This window comes from Polyodon spathula, chromosome 17 (genome assembly GCF_017654505.1).
Source record: "Polyodon spathula isolate WHYD16114869_AA chromosome 17, ASM1765450v1, whole genome shotgun sequence".
Classification (NCBI taxonomy): Eukaryota; Metazoa; Chordata; class Actinopteri; order Acipenseriformes; family Polyodontidae; genus Polyodon; species Polyodon spathula.
This window is the reverse complement of record NC_054550.1, coordinates 20,574,397-20,593,519: the sequence shown is the minus strand read 5'-3', so window position 1 is coordinate 20,593,519 and position 19,123 is coordinate 20,574,397. Positions and strand designations below refer to the sequence as shown.

Here is a 19,123-nt window from a genome sequence, read left to right as displayed (position 1 = left end):
AATCTTTATTTTTATATAGCACCTTTCATGGTGGACCACCATCACAAAGCGCTTTATAAGATACAAGAATTGTAGTACATCGTTGTGTTGTACTATTTAAGCCTACTTCTTTTTTTTAGTTTGTTTTACACATGCGTGAAGTAAACAGTTCTATGTTTTGGTATTTCGTGTTTCTCATGTTAATTTTTTAACACTAACATGTATTTCAGTGCCATATTTTTACAGCTAGATTATATGTTGTTGTTCCATTTAAATACACTTGAAAACAGGGGCTTTTTGCTTATTGGCAACTTTCGGTTAATGACAGCTTTTTGCTGGGAACCGAGAGGTTGTTAGTAAGCTGCATCTACTGTGTGTACAACATTTGAGGAGGAAGACCACAAGTGACAAGGCAGTAATTGTTGGTTGTCTGAAGGCATTTCATACTGTATCAATCCTTGTACAATCATGTAAAAATGTATTTATTCAAAAACCACAAAAGAGACAGAAACAAAAAAAAATACATAGAAACTGCAGTAATTTTACCGCAACTGGAGGTTCTGTTTTCAATAATGAACAGCTTTAATTGTGTTAACAAGAGGTCATTCTTTTAAAAGAAATGTGATTTGACATGGATGCAATTTTAAAATAGATAGACTGTAGTTCAATTTTCTTTAATATTTACTACATGTAACTGGTACATAATTCTGTAACAGGAATGACAAGCAATCTATAGAACTACATACCTAAACTTTATTATAGTAATTTTCTCTATAATCAAATGTAGTGCTACAGGTAAATGTATTCAAGTACAGTGCAATTAATACACCTGTGTGTGTGTGTGTACAACATATCGAAACATTGGGCATCTGGCTCTTTGAGCTAATATATATATTTTTTAAGTTTTAGAAATTGTAAAACAAATTGTGTACCAAATGAAAAAGGATAATATTACATGAAGCTGTTGGTGTTTTATGAGCAGCAGTGCTGTTTTTATTTTTATTTTTTAACATTATATTTTTTCTAATTTTGAAACAGTAACGGGTCTTTACATGTTTAACATCTAGAAATAAATCAAATCTTCTGTGTCAGTCCGTGCATTACCTGCCATGGTCATTACTTGAATACTGGCGGGTAAATGAACACATTTTGTTGCTTCCCACTTAGGTCATTGAAGTAGTAAATTGTACTTTATTGTGTAAAGAACCAAACAATGAAATAATATAACTCAAAGTATATCAAGCACTCTGGTTGTTTGGTTTTTCCACATTAATATAGATATTAAATACAAATACGTTTCTTTAGTTTTACTAGTATGTTCTGCTCTTGGGTTTTTAAGTGTTATTTCAGATTCATGCATTGAAAAGGCTCAAGATTGTTGAATACCTCTATGTGAAGTTATTCCATTGTACCAGAGCTGTGTTTAAGAAGGTGCCAATTCCAACTGCATTGTTTGTGAGCTGAAACTTGGGTTTTAAAAAACTTAATAGCAAACATGGTTAGTTATTTTACACTTCAGATAGATTCACACTTTCAAATCGTTTACTCCAGTCTTTAAAAAAACAGTTGGTTTTTTTGACAGGAAGGAATTCAGTTATATTTTTACAAAATGAAAAATAAACAGCTTGAGATGTATTACTGGTTTTTTAAACCAAATTGAACAGTTGTAAAAACAAACAAACAAACAAAAAAAAACAGGTGTTACAAATTGTCCCTAAATTTAACCGAAATTAGAAATAGTAAGACTTGCCATTAGTATGGGCTTTAGTTTAGTAAATCACTATCAAAATGTATATTCTGAATTTTGATAAAAAAAATAAATACATTTTTAAACTGGTTTGTGATTGTTTATTAATTAATTCCTTCCAATATTTCTGGACCTTTTCGTTTAAGAAATAATTGAGCTTTGTAAGTTGCTTAGCTAAACTATTCTCTTTTGATTATTTTGTGTATACATATCTGTCTGTTCACATGCGTCATACATTCTACATTGCAAAGCAGTTTCTATTAAAATTAAACGTATAACAATTTAGACAATTTCAATGAATTGTTAATGAACTCTGTAATTATTTTAATCCCTGAGCTGAATTACCGTTTAGTAATCATTTTTAGTCATTTAATTGCATTGGTGAAAGTATAAAACATTTAAAAAAAAAAAAGCAAAATTCTTCTGGTACTATTTTAGGGGTAGAAATAATTGTCCCGTGCGTGTTGATTTAATTGAAACAATTGTGATTGAGTGAAACGAACCCCGTAACACAGGTGTGTGTGTGTGTGTGTGTGTAATGCATTCAGGTTTTTTCAAAAGCGCTAAATCAGAATATTAGTTTTCTTAAAACGGATTTTTGTGTTTGTGGATTTAATTGCTTTCAGAAACTGTGTTTGCATGAGTTTCTGAATTATGGCAAACAAATTCCTCTGAAAACTACCAAAATTCTTATGTGCATGTAACTGCATTGTATGTAGTCCTTACTTGTTGAAGCCAAGTTCTGTTGCTTGGCTAGGGGTCTAGATAATTGGTATTTGATCTGTTGCATGTGCTTAGTTAGAAGATGTATTGATTTATTGTCTTGACTGTATTATTTAATAAACACAAAAACTAGGATATGAAGTAGTATTATGACGCGAAAGTGGTTGTAAATTGTGAATTTCAGTTCAACTATAGTTTCACTATTATTAACGTCGTTGTATTGTTAATAACTTTTCTTAAAAAAAATAAAATGTTTGAACATTTTAACATATTTTCTGTTTTTTTGCAATTATTTTAACAAATTGTTTAGGTGAAATAAAAGCGGCCCTACTATTAGACAAACAATTAATCCTGTATCCTATTTTTTATATTAGCTCATTAGCATAATACATGCAAGAGATATCTTAATACATTCTATCAGATGAAAATGTTATTGCATAATTGAATAATTGCATTTTAATCGAATGCAAACCTTTTTTTAATTTGTGTCTTGTGCATTATATTTTTAGGGCAAGTTTTTTGGTTTTTGTTTTTACAAAAACACATTTATTTAATAATAAATAAATTGGATAGTTTAAGAAATGTTTAAATATAATGTTTCAGTATAAAATAATTCATATTTTTGTTAAAACACCAGTAAAATCCATTGGTCATTCTGGAAGAAAATTCAGTGGCACAAAATACATTCAAACCATACCCACATTTCAATATCCATAGCTGTGTAAATTATATTTCCTCATTGAGTTTTAACTACCGCATGTCTTCTAGCTGTACACATTCTCTTGTCCAATGTATTTGAAAAGAGCTCATATTATTCAATTGATATCAATTAAATTAGATAAATATGGAAAAAGTCTTCAATATGAATTAATAAAAGTAAACATTTTCTTCATGTAAAAGATTGATTTCAAAGAAATAAACTGTAAAGCTTTTTTTCACCACAGTTTTTAATGAAAAGGAAATATGATTTCAGCGAAGCCTTATAACGGTTCTGGTTGTATTAGAATATTCCAAAATAAGCCACCATTTTGGTTACATGTTGTTCTGTGAAGCATCTGCCTTGTGATTTCCTAAAGGGGGTTTGGCCAGCAAACTTTGTAATCTTCAACTGCTTGTCATTGTGTCTGTTACTTTGCAATCTTGCATGCCAGACCTGATAACAGAAAATACATTTTAGATTTCTTAGCTTTCATTTGCTACAAATTAAACTTTGAAGCTGTGGTTTAATCTCTATAGGCTTTTTCTTTGAACAGCCAAACTTTTTACTATTGAGTTACATTACTGCTGTAAAACACACGAATCAGAGTGTTTATTGACTTCACTTGATAACGCTGCACAAGGTACACTGTTGATTTACAGGACAGGTCAATGTAAAGATGAGAAGATAGGATTTTTATGCCAGATCTGCACAACATTTATAAAGAAAATTGACCTCATTTGGAGCTATGGGTCACAGTAGGGTAAACAGATTGTTTGATGCCAGTAAAACAATTAAGTTCATAGTTACTAATGTTTAATTGCAGCAAAAAGGTACATTTTATTCTTGCAAAATCAAGGTTAGGAGCTGTTTAAGATGCTGTTTGTAGTGCATGTTCTGTGGTTCAAGAAGATGGGATACAAAGTTAGCTAGACTGGCTGGAGACTGTATTTGTAAGTGTGCAAGAGCCAGGATGTCAGTGCTCTGTAATCAGTGCAGATTCTATAATGTGCTTTATTATTTGACAAAGTTTTGTGGTTTCACAATGTTGGTTCCATGAAAAAGAAACAAACATGATTACTGATTATTGTATATAGACTTTGAGAGAAAATGGTAGTTGTGGTACTGCCTCAGCTACCGAAATACAATAAATACCAACATTCATGAGCAGGACCTGGGGAAATAATTTAACAAAGTTTTTAGGAGACACATTTCAAAATGAAATACAGCACAGGCTGCTCCTGTAATACATCTTTAAAAAAATAAAAAATAGACACAATCATGAACAGCAGACAGAAAACGTGTTGGTGCTCACCATATTCAACCTCCCCATATTACATTTTTATAAGAGGTGTTGGGGTAATTATATATATAACATATATATATATATATATAGAGTATATATATATATAATATATATATATAGTTTCATTGAAAACTGGAGAAAGAGCTGTTGTACAAAATTCATCTAAAAAGTTTTTAAACGTTTTTATACCTCTCGAGTTGCTTGATAACTTATTAGCTAAAAATCGTATCTGATAAGAGAACAAGAACCACTGCTAGCTCCCCATGAAAATTGACATTACTTATTTTCCATTAACACTAAAAATAAAACCCCAGTGAATGGAAACTTCGATTTGTATGACTGGGGTGCCTTAGCACTTGCCACTTCTTCTTTTGAGACTGCTTCTGTGAAAATGCATTTCCCAAACACTGCCCATCAATGCTAGGTTACAGTTAATCATAAAGATCTTTCTACTAAAAAAAAATAACAAGAATAATTCAATGAAATTGCATGAAACGCTTGTGTTATAAGACACCTACGTGGTACAAGACAGACGTCAGATGTTTGGTTAAAACGTTGACTAGTAGAATAAGAGTACAAAAAACGTATTTTTTACGAAAATATTAATTAGGGGTTGGAAGTGCGAAGGGATATAATATTTACTGGTATATTCCCAGTTGTCATGTTCAGCCTATAATTTTTTTCTGTTGGGAGATTTCAAGTCATTCTTTTGTGTCCTCAGCATTGAACTCTCAATCTGTAACTTCCACCATCAGTATGAGTTGGAAAGATCAAGTTTTTTACTTACTGGGGCTGCAAGTCCTAATTGAAATCAATCTGCAGCTAATGGAAATGAACATGTGATTTAATATTTATTCCAGGTCAAGCCTGTTGTCCCAAGTGATAACCTCTGTAGGCCTGGTTATCAGTTGGGACAACATGTTACGCACCCCTGATCGCATCGAATTCACAGTGATTAGTAAATGGTACAAGGACCTTTCACCACTTAATTTATAGGAAGAGGGCATGCATTTGGGAAGAGGGGAATGCGTCGGCTGGCTATCTATCTATACTGAGCAGAGGTATATAGTACTACATACCCCATTTGCGCTCCTTTTCTTGGCTTTCCACTCATCCAGCTGTGCTTTGGTCTTGGCATCCACTTTCACCAGCAGCTTCTTGTCCCCAATCTGCAACTCGTGCAACAACCGTAGTGAGCGGAGTGTGGATTCAGGCTCCTTGTACTCGCAGAAACCAAACGCTGTGTAGAGATGAAATCAGACATGTAACAGGCACCAGCACAGACACAGATAAGTATTACAACTGGCTTTCCCAGGGTCCAGGGAATATTAAAGGGCTCATCCAAACCTTGAAACACTCCATCATAAGGTGTTCAGGAGCAGTTCAAGAAACATAGAACATTTGAAATACAGCCCTTTAAGACAACAATCTGGAGTGGCGCATTTAAATATAGATCAGGGATAACTCAATGACAAAGAAACACACAACCAGAACAAGCAGTGGAAAAACAAGGAAGGAAAGATTAAGCTCCATTATAGGTGCAGCTCAAATTTAATTCAATAGTGTGAAGACAGTAATATTTAGGAAGTGTAAAGGAATGATTTAAGGCTTTAAAATACCCCCTCCCTTCTTTGTTTTGCAATTTCATATTTGAAACACCATAGAGCAATAAAAATATGCTTGCGATACCTCTGTTCTACAGGTCACATGGTAAAAGTAGACCTACAGCACAGGAAGTGATTAGGTACCTAAAAGCAATAGCAACTTATAGTATTGCATTAAAAATATCTGCAAAAAAACAAGGGGGGGGGGGGGGGGTTCCAGTGATTATGTTGCCAGAGATAATGAAGAAATAAAATGGTTTTCAAAACCTTGGTCAGCACTCCTTTACTCATTCCGAAAGACAGAAATAAAGAAGGTTTAAATATTTTAGAAGTGTTGTACCTGTTCTGTTTTTACCTTGGAGTTTTCCAGAAGCTCCTTGAACTCTTTTCCAGCTTAGTACCAAGCCACATTTCTATGCAAGAAAATAGTTAAATAAATTTTACATCTCTGTGGACAAAAATGAATTATTGAAACACAAAAGATCTAGCCAATAGGTCATGAAACCAGGTTTATGGAAATATCACATGTTGGTGAGCAAGTTCACATGCATTTTAAATTCTGATCAGTATTCTGCATAAGAGTATCACATTGTCTATATGTGGTATGTGCCAGGAGTATGCAGAATACTAACAGTATACACCACGCTTGTGGAATTCCATTAGAAGACAACAAACATGGACAGTAAACTTAAATGGGATTTCTTTAGGACTGGCATATTTACTATTTAAATAGAAGATGCAGAAGACAGCAGTATGCAGAAATATAGTAATATCTACCCACTGAAAAGCCTATTTCTCTTTTTTCCTCCATTACCATTTATTTTTTCCCCTTTACTAAAACCCTTTTTCACGTGGAAATTACAATTCAATTGAGAGCAATTCTATTAATCTGAAACACTTAAACCTGTAAATCCACGTGCAACTCTCAATGTGCTTGCTTCACTGCAGACTTGTGGTGTCTATAGAGGATATACTCACTGCTAACAGTTGCCGAATAAGCATGTCGGAAGCTTTTTCTGAGATGTTTCCCACAAAGACTGTCGTGGTTGGACCACCGCTGTCATCGTTCTCCTTGTTTCTCATGCCAGGGAAGTCTTTGCGAGGTCCCATTGGCTTCCCTACCATGGGCATAGTGGGGACCAGGACCTACACACAAGAGAAGCAACTTCAGTTACATACAGAATTGGAAAGCTCCTGATTTTGTATCAAGACTTTTTTTTTTTTTTTTTTTATAATGAAGTTCACATTGATGTTTACCGACGTGAACTATGTTTGTTTTGCACTTTATACGTCAATCTGTTAAGAAATGTAAACATTTCAGCAATCAAAAACAAGCAAGTCTTCATTTACTGGTGTGCATATCCATCAAGACTATGATATTTTGTCATTTTAAAGAGTGGAGTAATTGTGACATTGGATTTTATTGGTTGTTAAATATAAAATGTTTAAAAGTACTAAACCAACTTAAATGCAGAGCTACTTTATTTACTGTGCTATCACTTTACTAGATTTACTCCTTGACTGAAAAACAGCTTTCTATTTATTTTTAAGTTTTAATTAATTTTAATTTAATTCTATAAGAATTTGTAACAATTACAAAGAAACACAAACCATTTAACAGAGATATCAAGTTTTCCTAGCTGATCAATTTAGACATTCAGTAAAACTTACAGTAGGAGCAGATGTCATAATGCCCATATGAACTGGAATCATAGGTGTCCCTATGGGAAGAGAGAAAAAAATAAGTCAGTTTGTAATAAACTATGCCCCAAAAAATATGGTAATCCAAACAAGGGGTGTGGGAATTAATAGGGACAGTGAATAGCTGGAAAATGGTCTTCCATAGGGACGAGCTATCAAAATAACGAGCGTCACTTTAAAGCATGTTTCAATGGCATTCCAGAAAAGAAAAAAAAAAAAAAGTACCGCCTTCAACCAAGATGAACTTACTTGCACCATCTTTATCCCTGGATTGTAGGCATTGAACAGGCTTTGTCTGCAAGGTATCCATCTAGTATTTCCATAAACCATCCAGCTCAAATTGCTTTGATATCTGACCAACTTTAGGAGGCGGTTTGTGACAACACTAACAAATAGGCCAGCAATTAAAGCAGAACAGACTACTAGAGCAGAGGTGGCCAAAACAAGGCTCTCAGTCAGTTCAAGTGGGGCTCCAGATGAAATGCTGGGTAACGTACACTTTCCTGTTTGAAGTAACTGAAGAAAAAATTAACAAAAGCTAAAGATGAGTAAAAAGAAACAAGTTTATTATTTTTGTTCTCCTGTATTCATTTGTGTTAATTATTCTTTATTCTCTCTCCTGTTTCTTTGAGCCTGCATGTTCACTGCAAGGACATTTCGTCACTGGATGATTTTCAATCATCTTGAGTGAAAGCCGGTTGTGCAGTTGAAAGTACAGGAAGTTTCATAATTTTGAATTAAGTTATTGTTCATCCTATATGGATGAGGATGAAAACTGAGGCTTTAAGCCAGAATGAAAGGAAGTCTGCTTTCACAGAAATCAGCAGTAAACCTCTGTGACCCCCCTGCAACAATCACTTACACATTACAAGGCGAGCAACCTGAAACGTCATTATAAAACAAACTACAACAAAATTTCAATTTCAACATCCTCCTGGATCAGACTTGAGGAGAAACAGGCTGGCCTCTTTAAAAGCAAGCCTCAGCAGTCAGCAGATGCTCCTTTCAGCATTCAGTAAAGAAGTGGATGTTACGACTAAAGCAAGTTTTGTTGTGGCATGGAATATCGCTTGTGCCAAATGTCCTTATTCAGAGGTGGCTATTTTCAATTCACATAAGAAACTTCAACTAGTAAGCCAGATGTACACTATGGACAGCATACGTGCCCCCAGAAATCCTTCACATGGTACCGACAACGACTCTGCGTCAACATGGTGTTAAGTGTTTGAGCCAATCGGTGCTGCATTTCTGTTCTTTCCTGAGTTTCCCTTTCTAAAAATGAATAAACACGGCACATGCCAGAAACAGAACAGCAACAGCCAAATAGTAAACAACAATAAAAGCTACAATTAAACTTATTTGAAATACAGACTTAAACTAGGGGAAAACTACCTCACAAATCTTTTACGCTGGTTCCATTACTAATCATTTCATTTTACTCTCAAAATCACTACAATTAATTATTACTCATCCCCAAAGCATGGCGTAAAAAAAAAAAAAAAAAAAAAAAACCTTACATGTGACAAATCAGGCACTTCAAAAAAAATAAAACATCCATAATAAAAAGAATAAACTTGTGGCAAGATAAATGACGAGACCGAAGGTGAAGGATCCATGTCACCAGAATCCTGAGATACAATTACAAGCACACTTTGGTGTATTTTACTAGTTATAATTAGTTGTAGCCATTTACAATAGCTTGCAAAAGTAGCACATATGGCCATTTCCCTTCCCTTGTTTTTTGTAATTTTTTTTGCCACTTAACCTTTGCTCTGTTTTTGTGAAGTTCGTTTGGTTGTAGTAGTAAATTGAACTTTCATGTGTTAAATACCTGTCTTTGCTTCCCAGTGTACTGTAATGTTGTCGAGTCGCTGTACTGGTACTTGATGATTTTTTCTGTTTTCTTCATTTTATTCGTTACCCTTTCACTAAAAGCTTTAGTTTATGTATATCACTCAATGTCTTTTTTCTTGTGGCAGCATTTTCCTGATTTTCAATGAATATGTCTCTGTTTTCATTTAACTACTACTGTACAAAAATGTAGTATTAAAATAAAATCAGAGACAACAGCTATTCTTATTCACTTTGACCACAGCCAATACAACTTTTAAAATAAGCACAGAAACAGATCATATATATGAAGAGAAGCACAGAAACAGAACTTGTATTTTAACATTAAATTCTTGCTCAGTGAACATATTAAAACTTCAATATAAAGATATACTAAACAAAACAAGGAAATGCACTAATTTTAAAACAGTTTGGTTAATATTAGAGGCACCATTTTCTGACGACGGTTTCAGTTGGATTTGTAGCTGGACTGGGGTGTTTACATTTCAACCTGTGTAGCTTCTAATTTTTCTTATTCTTACTGCGATTGGCTGCAAAGACAACAGGTCTAGCCAGAGACTGGATAATGTTTGTTGGGTGGTTTTTTATTGTGTACAGTTTCCTAGTAACTGAAGACATTGTACTCTGGGAGATGTAGTTGTTAGTGGAAGTTTTAGGGGAGGCTGACAAGCTGTGCAGCAAAATTGCTATTGCATTTTTACGCATTTATTAAAATTGACTGTATTTAGGATTTACTGCATGTGTGAGATTTACTTTAGGACTACTGCATGTGTGTCCACACTTATAAGATAAAGTTTTGCAAATCAAAGGTACACACAGAGCGTAAACGTGCATACGACTTCGGGCACAAATTATGGAGTGGCGTATCTGTGAGATCAGTGCTGATGTTGCAACGAAGATGGAAAACGACGTCTCTGAAGTCTCCTATTGTCGGTTTGCATTAAAACCTTGAGCACGATTCTTTTAGTGTTACTATGGTAGATAAACAACGTCAGCGTGTTGCTAGGATACGCACTTCAGGCTCCACATTCACATTGGATATACCTTGTGTAAAATCAGTTGAGTTGCTTCACTGGTGAATCTATGCATTTTATTTTTTTTTTTTTGCACGAAAAAGTGACAAGAACACAGTATATACCTTTTAAGCTATTGTAATCATTTCAAAAGAGTTCCAATATTAAATTTACCGATTACGTTCTTTTGTTTCACAGTATCTTATATTTGGATTATATGGCAATATTATATAAAAAAAGCTGAATTTAGTACGGTAATTAAATTAGTCAGGATTTGTGAGATTAATTAAAATGTTTTGCTTTGGACATAAAATGTTAACAGTAATGAACAACCATAGTTCAGACAGAAGTGACTTCTGTTAAAATAAAGTCTTTTTTATTATTATTACACAGAGCTCTACATTTAGATTTTTTACTACTGGCCCCTTGGGCCACTGAGGTAGTGTTTTTACTGGCCCGGATACAATTTTAACTGGCCCAATAAGAAGTACAAAAACATTTAGTTATGTGAAGGGTTCTGAGATGTTTTACATGAAAAACCCTATATAATAATACATTTCTTACACTACAGTACTGGCACCTGTTGAAAAAACAGACAAAGCTCGGAATTCATAATCTAGTGTGTGTGTGCATTTCATTTTATTTTTTAAAATATGACATTGTATTAGATCATAAAAATAACATCAAGGGGGCTCCCGAGTGGCGCATCCGGTAAAGGCTCTCTGCATAGATTGCAGGATGTGCCCTATAGCCCGGTCATCGTCGGTTCGAGTCCAGGCTATTCCACTGCCAACCGTGGACAGGAGTTCTCGGGGGGTGGTGCACAACTAGCTGAGTGCCGAATTGGGGAGGGGTTTAGGTCAGCCAGGGTATCCTCGGCTCACCGCGCACCAGCAACCCCTGTAGCCTGGCCAGGCGCCTGCGGGCTTGGTAGGTGATGTAGCTCTGAGGTGGCTGCATGTGAGCCTGCAGTGCAAAAAGAAGCGGTCGGCTGACGGCACACACTTCAGAGGACAGCGTGTGTCCATCTTCACTGCTCCTGACAGGGTGGGTGTGAAGCTGAGCCTAAAAATAATAGGCTAGTCCAAATTGGAAGAAAAATAATGTATTTAGGTTGTGTGTTAGCGCCATTAAAAAATAAAAAAATGTTATGAATTATTTGTTTAAACATTCTGATTGTGTATACCATGTTTAAATTGTAGTAGCTGATCTATTTTTTAAATCTGTTTTTTGTACACTTAACATGTTTTGACTAGATGACAATATAAAAACAAAACAATTGGTTATCATCTACAATAAATTTACCTGATGTTTAGTTCTTAAATTATTATTGTGTTATTTTATATATTGTTATTTTTGGCTTCAGTTGCTATGGTGTCAGTAAATTAAAGAAAACAAAATCGACAAAACTCACAAAATAATAAAAAAAAGAAAAGATTCAATCTTTTCTCAAATTACTTTGTTTAATGCCGACATTAAGAGAACCGTGCAGAATTGCGTGAACTGCATTCTCCTACTGTAGGCATTCAATAAATGTATTCATTAAATTTGCAAAGTGCTCCCCCAGTGCTTTCTTCCATAGCAATAAGAATATAAAACTTGCTATATTAAAAACCCAAGCAATACATCAATAGCTGCCATCTTTCAATATGCCTTGCAGGATATTGTAAACATCCATTTCACACACTATATAAACGAGCCGAGTGCACTTGCAAACTGCATTGTGAACACAAACGGAGTCGGTTCTTACCTTGGTAACAGCAACGCTAAAAGGCTAACAGATTTATACTAATCCTAATAATAAACACTATTCAAACAATAATCCTAATAAAAAAATGCTGATATGTACAAGTCCTGTAAAGCTTGTGAGTGGCATTTCTGATCTGAACACACTGTATCCCATATCAAAACGTTAGACAATTTGATCCCGTTGTCCAGATTCCACGTGGCGTAGATGGGTATCCATCGATGCATCCTTTTTCGCTGCAGTCATAGCAGCAGACAAACACCTGCCATCTTGCGAACTGTGAGACTGGATATGAGGGCAACTAAATGCTGAATTCCCAACAAAAAAAGCTGCTGTTTTATCTGCAATTCTGGGTAATTGTCTCACGGTCATCATGAAGCCAGATTAACTCTTCTTCCATTCCACTCTATTTGTCTAATTTTTTTTCATAATTTGTTTCTTTACAATTATTGATTTAAACACTTTACTTTTGGCTTATTGGTACCGTTGGTTGCTTAGTTGTTAAAAAAAAAAAAAAAAAAAAAAAAAAAAAAAAAAAAAAAAAAACTGTCATGTCGCGGCAACACATATTAGCAACAGCACTTCAGTACGTATTCTCAGATGCTGACTGTACAACAAATACGACGTGCGGCGAGAAAGTTCGGACGAGTTCAATTACACCATTATCGGGGGTGGGTATGTTTTTAAAAATTAGTTTGTAAATGAGATTTTTTACAGGTCTTTTCAGACTGACCCATTTTCCTGCATTCATAAAAACGGAAGCCATGTGTACTACAATATATACATTATACAATTAAAAAATGTTACCGGCCCAGTTGAGCCTGTGGTGCTTCATAACTACCAGCCAAACTGTGATCTCTACCGGCCCCAGGCAGTTGTGCCACAGTTAATGTCGAACCGTTACACTGTTAAAGGGGCATCTGATGCGGATGCAAGCATATTTTCAGTTAACTCAAGTCCTTAGTATTTCTTTTTTTATAATTAGAAGTGTTCTAATTTGAATGTAAGTTGTGCCTTTTTGTTTAACTACTATGCACAATAGTGTTTTTAGTTATTGGATCTTATGTTACAAAAACAAATGCTTGTACTTTATTTTGAAAAATAAAACGTCAATGCATCGATTATCGCTGACAAATGCCTATATGATAATCAAAGAAGAAATATGGACGCCGACTGAACCACTACTAAACACATTAACACTAGAACTCTTAGTCTTTACAAAGGATATGATTTGAGCATCTCATTGTGGTGTCTCTTGGGAGTAAAGCAGTTCAATAAAATAATTAGAGATATGGGTGGAACAAGGTCCAGGTCTGGACAACCCTCAAGTGAGTATTACTGTTACAGTTAAGCCTGGGGTGATGCATAGATCCATTGTATCGTTTGATCACCACAGTAGGTCAACCACGTGCATCACTTTTGTTTTTGTGTTACTTATGACACATTGCTTCATCTGCTGCTTTAGTTTTGACAATGCACATTTGCACCCTGTTAAAAAAATGTTAGTGTAATTGTATTTGGCTTCATTTTATACCATTACACATAAATTAATGGTGGAAAAACAACTAAGATTGCTTTCCAAAAGAAGACAACTTGGCCAGAAGCATCTTAAGGCCTGGTCACATGAGCGAATTTTGTCGATGGCAACAAGGGGACAACAGCTGTTGCCAGCTCGTCGCCTCGTGTGACCACCCTGGTCAACACCCCAGCAATGCGTCTCCCACTTTTGGGCGATGTTCTGTTTTTCAGGCGACACGAGGGCAACATTTTCAATACCAGCCAATCATATTTGACAGTAGTGTCACATAATAAAATGGCGATGTCGCATGATTTGGAAATGGGCTTGTTTACAATTAATCTGGATGCTACCATGTTTCTTAACAACAAAATATAAGAAATGGACACTAGGATACAAGCTTATTTTTTGTAAACAAGAGTTACTTGGATTAACGTTTATTCATTCAATGGATTCTTTTTGTGCTTTTACCACCACTTGGCACCAGTCGGGATGAAAATATGGGAAGACACTTATGCCTAATCTGATGTCATTTAATTGATGTAATAGTTTTCAATAATGTACTTGCTGCTCAGTACTGTATATTATCAGTAGCTTTAAATATATTACTTCTGTTAGTTTTGGTGACTTTTGTGGAAAACGATGCATCAGTGGTAAAAAGAAGGCACTGTCCCAGTCATAGTTCCATGAATATAATACACAAATTGCTGAAATATACTTCCAGCCCAATTTTATTTTTGGTTTCATGAGTTACATTTTCATGAAACCTAAGAGCAGGAGAGGAAAATGTGAAAATGGTCTCATTTAACCTGGATGACCTTTTGTGCAGAGAGTTGCAGAATGTACCCTAGAACAAGGCGGTGGCAAAGATTCCTAACCTATCCAATTTTTTGAGCATGTGCAAAAAAAAAAAAAAAACAACAACAAAAAAACCACACATTTGCCACTTGCTACTGAATCCATTCAACATTCAATGTTTTTGCTCTCTCAAAAGGGAAACACACCTAGTGCAGGAAATACAACCTGAAAAGTTCTAGCCAATGGGGTACAAGCCCTCTCAACGCTCACTCACCTGGAGGTACAGTCTGAGGAAAGCCTGCAAACTGGGGAGGGGGGATCCCCGGCGGAAGAGGGGGAATCCCAATTTGTGGGCGATTCATGTGAGGGGGAAATGACATTTTCTGTACAGCTCCAGCCTGTCAGGAGAACAGTAGAGAGTAATTAGAAGCCACTGGGTTTGGTACAGCTGGACAGCAAGTATGGGGTCTGGAATTGAACTTTACTGGGATCTGGAATTCAGATTTAGCTTTTACAATGTGTTTATTTTTAACACCTGCGACTAGTAATGAGAACAGTTGTCGTCACCGATAGAATACAAAATTACACTACACGTTTACGTTCTTTTGTAAAAAGTTTCCATCAATTGCAAAATAGTTTGTGTTTTTAAATGTACAGCATCTATATAGTCAATGGCTCAAAAACAATGCCATATCAGAAACAGAGTTCCCATTCAAGTCCACAGACCTTGTCTCTAGCATTATGTTTACATCTTACCTGTATCTGTCCAGACCTCAGCCTGAAAAGTAGGGAGGCTGTCTCGGGTTCCATTCTAAGTACCTCTACTTTCCGGTTTTCTCCTTAGATCGCTCCCCACTAGAGAACCCTTTGCTAACAATGAATTATTTATACTATCGTTAATATTGCTATTAATTGTACCGACTAGTTTTACAAACAGTGAAATACCTTGGAATAAACATATGGGAAGAGAACACATTCTGCAAATCACTTGTGATCAGTCACCATATCATATGCAAAAAGTACTGGCTGTAAAAACATCATGTACTGAATATATCAAACCCGGAAATGCTAAGATCGGCGCGCTCCGTTGCTTTCCTTTGCGGCTGTACTTTTATTTCAAGCCCACTGTTGCTGTTCATTATAGAAAATAAAACAAATGTCTTCATATCCAGGCCTGACTCGAGGCCTTGAGATGTCTTGGGCCACATTTGTACAAAAAAAAAAATGCCTGCTAACGAAACAGCCGCCTAACCACATGATATAAAACAAACGTGTTTAAATAAACGTTCAGTATTTGTTAAACGGTTGTTTAAATAAAATGTTGAGATCCTTCTGTGCTGCTAGGGCTACATTACACTCTGCTGCACCACACGCTACAGAACGTCGCCGCAACGAAAAGGCAGCAGACACCTTTGCCAAAATACTACCACTGAAATACAAGACAGAAAACTTAGAAAGTATGTGTTTACAAAAATCCATTGCCCAACGGTCCCAATGCCCCCAAAACGGACTGGTCAATTTTGTTGTATTTTGTTGTATTTTGTTTTTATGAACTTGCAATTCACAGTCCCTGCTTTACAAAAAGCCAGTCGCCGCAGAGAAAGATGGAGTCTCCATTTTTTGCCCTCGCCGACCAGTTTCGAAACGGGGACTTTAACTTATTCCGGGATTAGACACGAACTATCCCCACACAAACCAGTCGTAGAGAGGTATAAGGTGTTTACTTACCCTAACCAGTCGGTTTATTGATTATAATTTGCGTTTAAACCTACAAACGAAACACTTTTTTTCAGCCGCCCACTCTGTAAGACAATCGAAGCAACAGGACCACAGAATCGCGACGACATAGAGTATTGTGTGGTATTGCACTGCAATGTGGGATATCAGTATTCTGCCCAGTCCTCCAGCTCTGTATTTTTGTGCGTGGGATACCCTTTGCTTGATCGGAGTCAGCATCACTTTCCAACAACAGATTTGAATTATATTCACGATGTATTCGTTCGTAAACAGATTATATCGTAAACACACATATTCCCATTATTTACAAACAAAGGGGGTAATAAATGTTTATTATTTTACAAAACCTATATATAATATCTATATATATATATATATATATATATATAATATATATATATATATATAGATGTGTAGCAGTTTTTCTCCTTTTCTCCACTCCTAATGTTAAACTACTGGCTGCAGTCTTTTTGGGGTTTCTTAGTTAATATAACTCATATTTTTACCCATACCAGCATTACCAGGTTGCCATTTCCACTGTGGGAAACTGTTCCACTGTTTTTAGACCCATTACCCCACTCTAAAAAAAAACATGTCCTTATCAATGACAGTTTCAATACGTTTCAAACTGTTTAATTCTGGGCAACCAAACAATAATTACTCTTACTATGTTACTGTGATCACCAAGTTCAAATACTGTATCGCTCTGCTGTAGAAAGACTACGTTTCCCGGTATGCACCGGAAGAATGAGGCTCTCTGCTTTTTGGCCTACGACTGAAAATAACCCGATCAGCTGATGTGCAGTGACAACAACAGCAACCAGAGAAACCGAACAAGGAGGGTGTATACTTTTAATACAAAAACAATGGCTCTTGATCAGTGCTGGCATTTTTAAAATCAAAATTTTTGCTGTCTTGAAACGTGTTTGATATTTGTATTTCTCAGGAAAACGCGCTCCTTATTTTAAAACGTACAGCAGTTACGGTATCCCCGAGTCACTCGGTCGCTTCTTTTTCCTGTGTTGTTTTTACAAGGGGTTGTGCCGGGAGACTTGTTTTGCCGTTGTGTAAAAATAAGTCTTCGGTTTTCCTTTTTTTTGTGTTCAGTTTCTTTGATACGCACCTGTTTTAATTGATGTGCGTTTCTTTCTCAAACTACACGAACGTCATAAGTAAAAGAAAGGAGTTGTGAATTATAAGAAAACACTTCACTTTCCTTTCGTTAAGAAAATAGAATAAAAAAAACACATTAAAAAGAAATCTAAATGTCAAAAAAAGGCTGTTTTATTTAACAATTTCAGGGGGAATATTTGTGTGTCAGACAATGTTCTAGTTAGATTATAAAATAAATCGAACACAACATAGCAGTGCTTGCCTTTGTAAAATGGTGCTTTCTCAAAATAAAACCTAGGAATGATGCAGTCTGACTGGGTATGTTGATTTATGTTATTGTTTAGGACTTCTTGACAAAAGTGTTGCTGCACGCTTTTATCTTAGTTTTGATAAGTCAACTTATGTGTGGTTGAAAGTAAAAAAAAAAAAAAAAAAAAACAACAGGACTGGTTTAGTGTTCCTTGCTTGTGGATATATTGAACGGATACAAGCAATGCAATAAGTATTTGGAGGACTTGTTGTAAACTAGTGACTAATAATAATAACAGGAATAATATTAGTAAAAAACATCACCGTTGTACCACAAGTGATTGTCTTATAGAGCCTTACGTTTTTAATGTTCTTTGTACACTATTTTTAATTTTTTTGTTGTTGTTAAAAGGGATTATTTATGTTTAGTAATATTAATAATAGATTAAAACAAAATAAAATACATACTTGACTTGTGAGAACCAAACAAGGGTGACATAGGATTCAGACCCTCTGTAGCAGAACAAGTTTGTCTTTTATTAGTAGTACTGGTACTTTTAATTTATATATCGATTATTTATATAGTGTAAGGATTGAATTTCAGTGTAGCAATGAGTGCCCAAGCTCCGTCCTCAGAGAAAGGAGTGAACACTGGCCTGGTGTGCCAGGAGAGCTATGCCTGTGGTGGCTCAGAAGAAGCCATGTTCGAGTGTGATGAGTGTGGGAGCCTGCAGTGCCAGCGATGTGAACTGGAGCTGCACCGTCAGGACCGGCTCAAGAATCACGAGCGGGTCCGCATCGGGCCAGGACACGTCCCCTACTGCGACACCTGCAAGGGGGCCAGTGGCAGTCCGGGGTTTGGGCACCGACAGAGAGCAACCTTCAGGTGCCAGGGATGCAAGACCAATCTGTGCGCCGACTGCCAGAAGCGCACCCACAGCGGGGTGAACAAGAGGAAGCACCCCATCAGCGCCTACCCCCCCAGCAAGGCCACGGAGGAGGCAGCAGCCGTAAATGAGGGAGAGGCCCAGAAGAGACGGCTCCTCGAGAGGGTCCGCTGCTTCCTCCTGGTGGATGAGAACGAGGAGATCCAGGTATGGAGGTGGGATAGGTGAAGGTTATACCAGAGACCTTGAGGTCCAAGACTGTCCTTATTGAATCTCTACCACAGTCGCTATGCACTTCTTCACTTCCCTCTCCAGCCTGTGATTGGTGCATTAAATATTGTTCAGTGATGTGTTTATCTCAGAATGTCAGGTTGACAGATGCGCTGTGGGCAGCAAAGGCTACTATTGGAGCAGTAATATTACTTGTACCCATTTTTCCAAGTAGCTCCTAAAAC

The 19,123-nt window shown here is 36.1% G+C and overlaps 2 protein-coding genes across 6 annotated transcripts in view; one reads left to right on the top strand and one right to left on the bottom strand.

Moving 5' to 3' along the window:
• Positions 1 to 5,483: 5,483 nt before the first annotated feature.
• Positions 5,484 to 16,544, bottom strand: LOC121329574 (RNA-binding protein 25-like). Of its 3 annotated transcripts, none has more exons than XM_041275219.1 (7): positions 16,411 to 16,544; positions 15,439 to 15,552; positions 14,957 to 15,080; positions 7,728 to 7,777; positions 7,035 to 7,202; positions 6,397 to 6,469; positions 5,484 to 5,692 (listed from the first exon to the last, which is right to left on the bottom strand). In XM_041275219.1, the coding sequence occupies exons 2-7, from the start codon at positions 15,490 to 15,492 to the stop codon at positions 5,499 to 5,501; spliced, it is 663 nt and encodes a 220-aa protein (XP_041131153.1). In that variant the 5' UTR covers positions 15,493 to 15,552; positions 16,411 to 16,544; the 3' UTR covers positions 5,484 to 5,498. The 3 variants fall into 3 exon arrangements, with proteins under 3 accessions (XP_041131153.1, XP_041131154.1, XP_041131155.1); XM_041275220.1 differs by having other exon boundaries at positions 6,412 to 6,469; XM_041275221.1 differs by lacking the exon at positions 15,439 to 15,552.
• Positions 16,545 to 17,200: 656 nt separating this feature from the next.
• LOC121330198 (zinc finger FYVE domain-containing protein 1-like) overlaps positions 17,201 to 19,123 on the top strand; it is a 58,506-nt gene continuing 56,583 nt past the window's right edge. For all 3 annotated transcript variants that reach the window (XR_005951841.1, XR_005951840.1, XM_041276538.1), the window contains exon 1: positions 17,201 to 18,875. Coding sequence is in view for 1 of the 3 variants with exons in the window: in XM_041276538.1 (XP_041132472.1) it covers positions 18,393 to 18,875 (483 nt within the window). In the remaining 2 variants the exon portion in view is untranslated. The remainder of the gene's footprint in view (positions 18,876 to 19,123) is intronic.

Coding starts and splice junctions, on each gene's coding strand:
- LOC121329574 (XM_041275219.1), bottom strand. CDS start 15,492: ATGGAACCCGAGACAGCCTCCCTACTTTTCAGGCTGAGGTCTGGACAG. Junction 7,778..14,956: donor TCCTCAGACTGTACCTCCAG/GTGAGTGAGCGT, acceptor CTCTTCCCATAG/GGACACCTATGATTCCAGTT. Junction 6,470..7,034: donor TTATTCGGCAACTGTTAGCA/GTGAGTATATCC, acceptor TTTCTTGCATAG/AAATGTGGCTTGGTACTAAG.